Below are 2,229 nucleotides of genomic sequence, written 5' to 3' on the forward strand. Positions count from 1 at the left end.
TATTTTTATCTTCATTTCTTCTCTTCACTCAACTTGAAAAATGGTAAATAAAAATGACAGTAATAAAAGAGAGAAACTCTATATAGCAGAGGAACTAGGGAGGAAGAAAATCTCCAGCAACACAATCTAAGAGTCTCCTGCTATCCCGTCTTCGACACTGCTGGTCATCTTCCTCTATCAAATTTAAGCAGACCTGTACCACCTCTTTCTCTGTAGAAACATGCAACTGAAGTATTTATATTAACAAAAGGACTGGACCAAAGTCTAACTCAGGGCCTCTTACAGGAGAGCATGATGATACTATCGGAAAATTTAATCAAAGCACATATTTTATTCCTTTGATAGAATGGGTAATCTTTTTTATAGAACGGATAATCTTTGAAAGAATAGGTAATTTTATTCTTTTTTTTTTTTTGCAGGCCTCGAACTCACAACCCAGAGATCAAGACCTGAGCTGAGATCAAGAGTTGGACACTTAACCAACAAAGCCACCCAGGCATCCCTAGGGTGGGCCGTCTTAACACAGTTTTTTAACTTACAAATCAAAAAGGTGGGATGTTTAAGTAATCAAATGCTTAACCAATAAAAAAAGAAGAGAGTTTTCTTTTCTACTTGTTTGACGATTTTTTAAAAATACTTCTTTTAAAAGATATATATTCATGCCTACCTAGAAGCAGCTTCTCGGCCCCTTGTGGAACCTCTGTCAGGTTCAGCCTACTCGCCTCTACTCCAGCCTCCACTCCGGCCTCCACCATGTCCGTCAGGTTGACCCAGAAGTCCTACAAGGTGTCCAACTCCGGCCCCCGGGGCCGTCAGCAGCCGCTCCTACACCAGCGGGCCTGGCTCCCGCATGAGCTCGTCCACCTTCTCCCGGGTGGGCGGCAGCTTCCAGGGGGGCCTGAACAGCAGCATGAGTGTGGTCAGGGGCTACGGGGGTATGGGGGGCATCACGGCCGTCTCAGTGAACCAGAGCCTGCTGAGCCCCCTTAAGCTGGCAGTGGATCCCAACATCCAAGCTGTGCGCACCCAGGAGAAGGAGCAGATCAAGACCCTCAACAATAAATTTGCCTCCTTCATCGACAAGGTGAGGCACCTGGAGCAGCAGAACAAAGTTCTGGAGACCAAGTGGAGCCTCCTACAGCAGCAGAAGACCACGCGGAGCAACATAGACAACATGTTTGAGAGCTACATCAGCAACCTCCAGCGGCAGCTGGACACCCTGGGCCAGGAGAAGCTGGAGGTGGAGCTTGGCAACATGCAGGGGCTGGTGGAGGACTTCAAGAATAAATATGAGGAGGAGATCAAAGAGCATGCAGAAATGGAGAATGAATTTGTCCTCATCAAGAAGGATGTGGACGAAGCTTATATGAACAAGGTAGAACTCGAGTCCCGCCTGGAAGGGCTGACCAACAAGATCAACTTCTTAAGGCAGCTGTATGAAGAGATCCGTGAGCTGCAGTCCCAGATCTCGGACACGTCTGTGGTCCTATCCATGGACAACAGCCGCTCCCTGGACCTGGATGGCATCATCTCCAAGGTCAAGGCCCAGTATGAGGACATCACTAACCGTAGCCGGGCTGAGGCTGAGACCATGTACCAGATCAAGTACGAGGAGCTGCTGACATTGGCTGGGAAGCACAGGGATGACCTCCGTCGCACGAAGACGGAGATTTCTGAGATGAATCGGAGCATCAGCCGACTCCAGGCTGAGATCGAGGCCCTCAAAAACCAGAGCGCTGCCCTGGAGGCTGCCATTGCCGATGCTGAGCAGCGCGGGGAGCTGGCCATTAAGGATGCCAATGGCAAGGTGGCCGAGCTGGAGGCCGCCCTGCAGCGAGCCAAGCAGGACATGGCCCGGCAGCTGCACGAGTACCAGTAGCTCATGAACGTCAAGTTGGCCCTGGACATTGAGATTGCCACCTACTGCAAGCTGCTGGAAGGCGAGGAAAGCCGGCTGGAGTCTGGGATGCAGAACATGAGTATCCATACTAAGACCACCAGCGGCTTCTCAGGTGGCCTGAGCTCGACCTATGGGGCCCTCCCAAGCCCTAGCCTCAACTATGGCCTGAGCTCCTTTCAGTCCATCTTTGGCACCTCTGGGTCCTTCAGCCATGGCAGCTCCTCCAAGGCTGTGGTGGTGAAGAAGATTGAGACCCGTGACGGGAAGCTGGTGTCCGAGTCATCTGATGTCCTGTCCAAGTGAACAACCACTGTGGTCCCACCCAGCCT

The 2,229-nt window shown here is 51.0% G+C and overlaps 1 protein-coding gene across 1 annotated transcript; it reads left to right on the forward strand.

The window, feature by feature from the left end:
- Positions 1–706: 706 nt before the first annotated feature.
- LOC132009109 (keratin, type II cytoskeletal 8-like) lies at positions 707–2,223 on the forward strand. The gene is given in 2 exon segments (XM_059387488.1): positions 707–807; positions 809–2,223. Coding segments are annotated over 2 exon segments (1,449 nt in total). The 5' UTR covers positions 707–753; the 3' UTR covers positions 2,204–2,223.
- Positions 2,224–2,229: the final 6 nt, after the last annotated feature.

This window comes from Mustela nigripes, unplaced genomic scaffold, assembly GCF_022355385.1.
Source record: "Mustela nigripes isolate SB6536 unplaced genomic scaffold, MUSNIG.SB6536 HiC_scaffold_4816, whole genome shotgun sequence".
NCBI lineage: Eukaryota > Metazoa > Chordata > Mammalia > Carnivora > Mustelidae > Mustela > Mustela nigripes.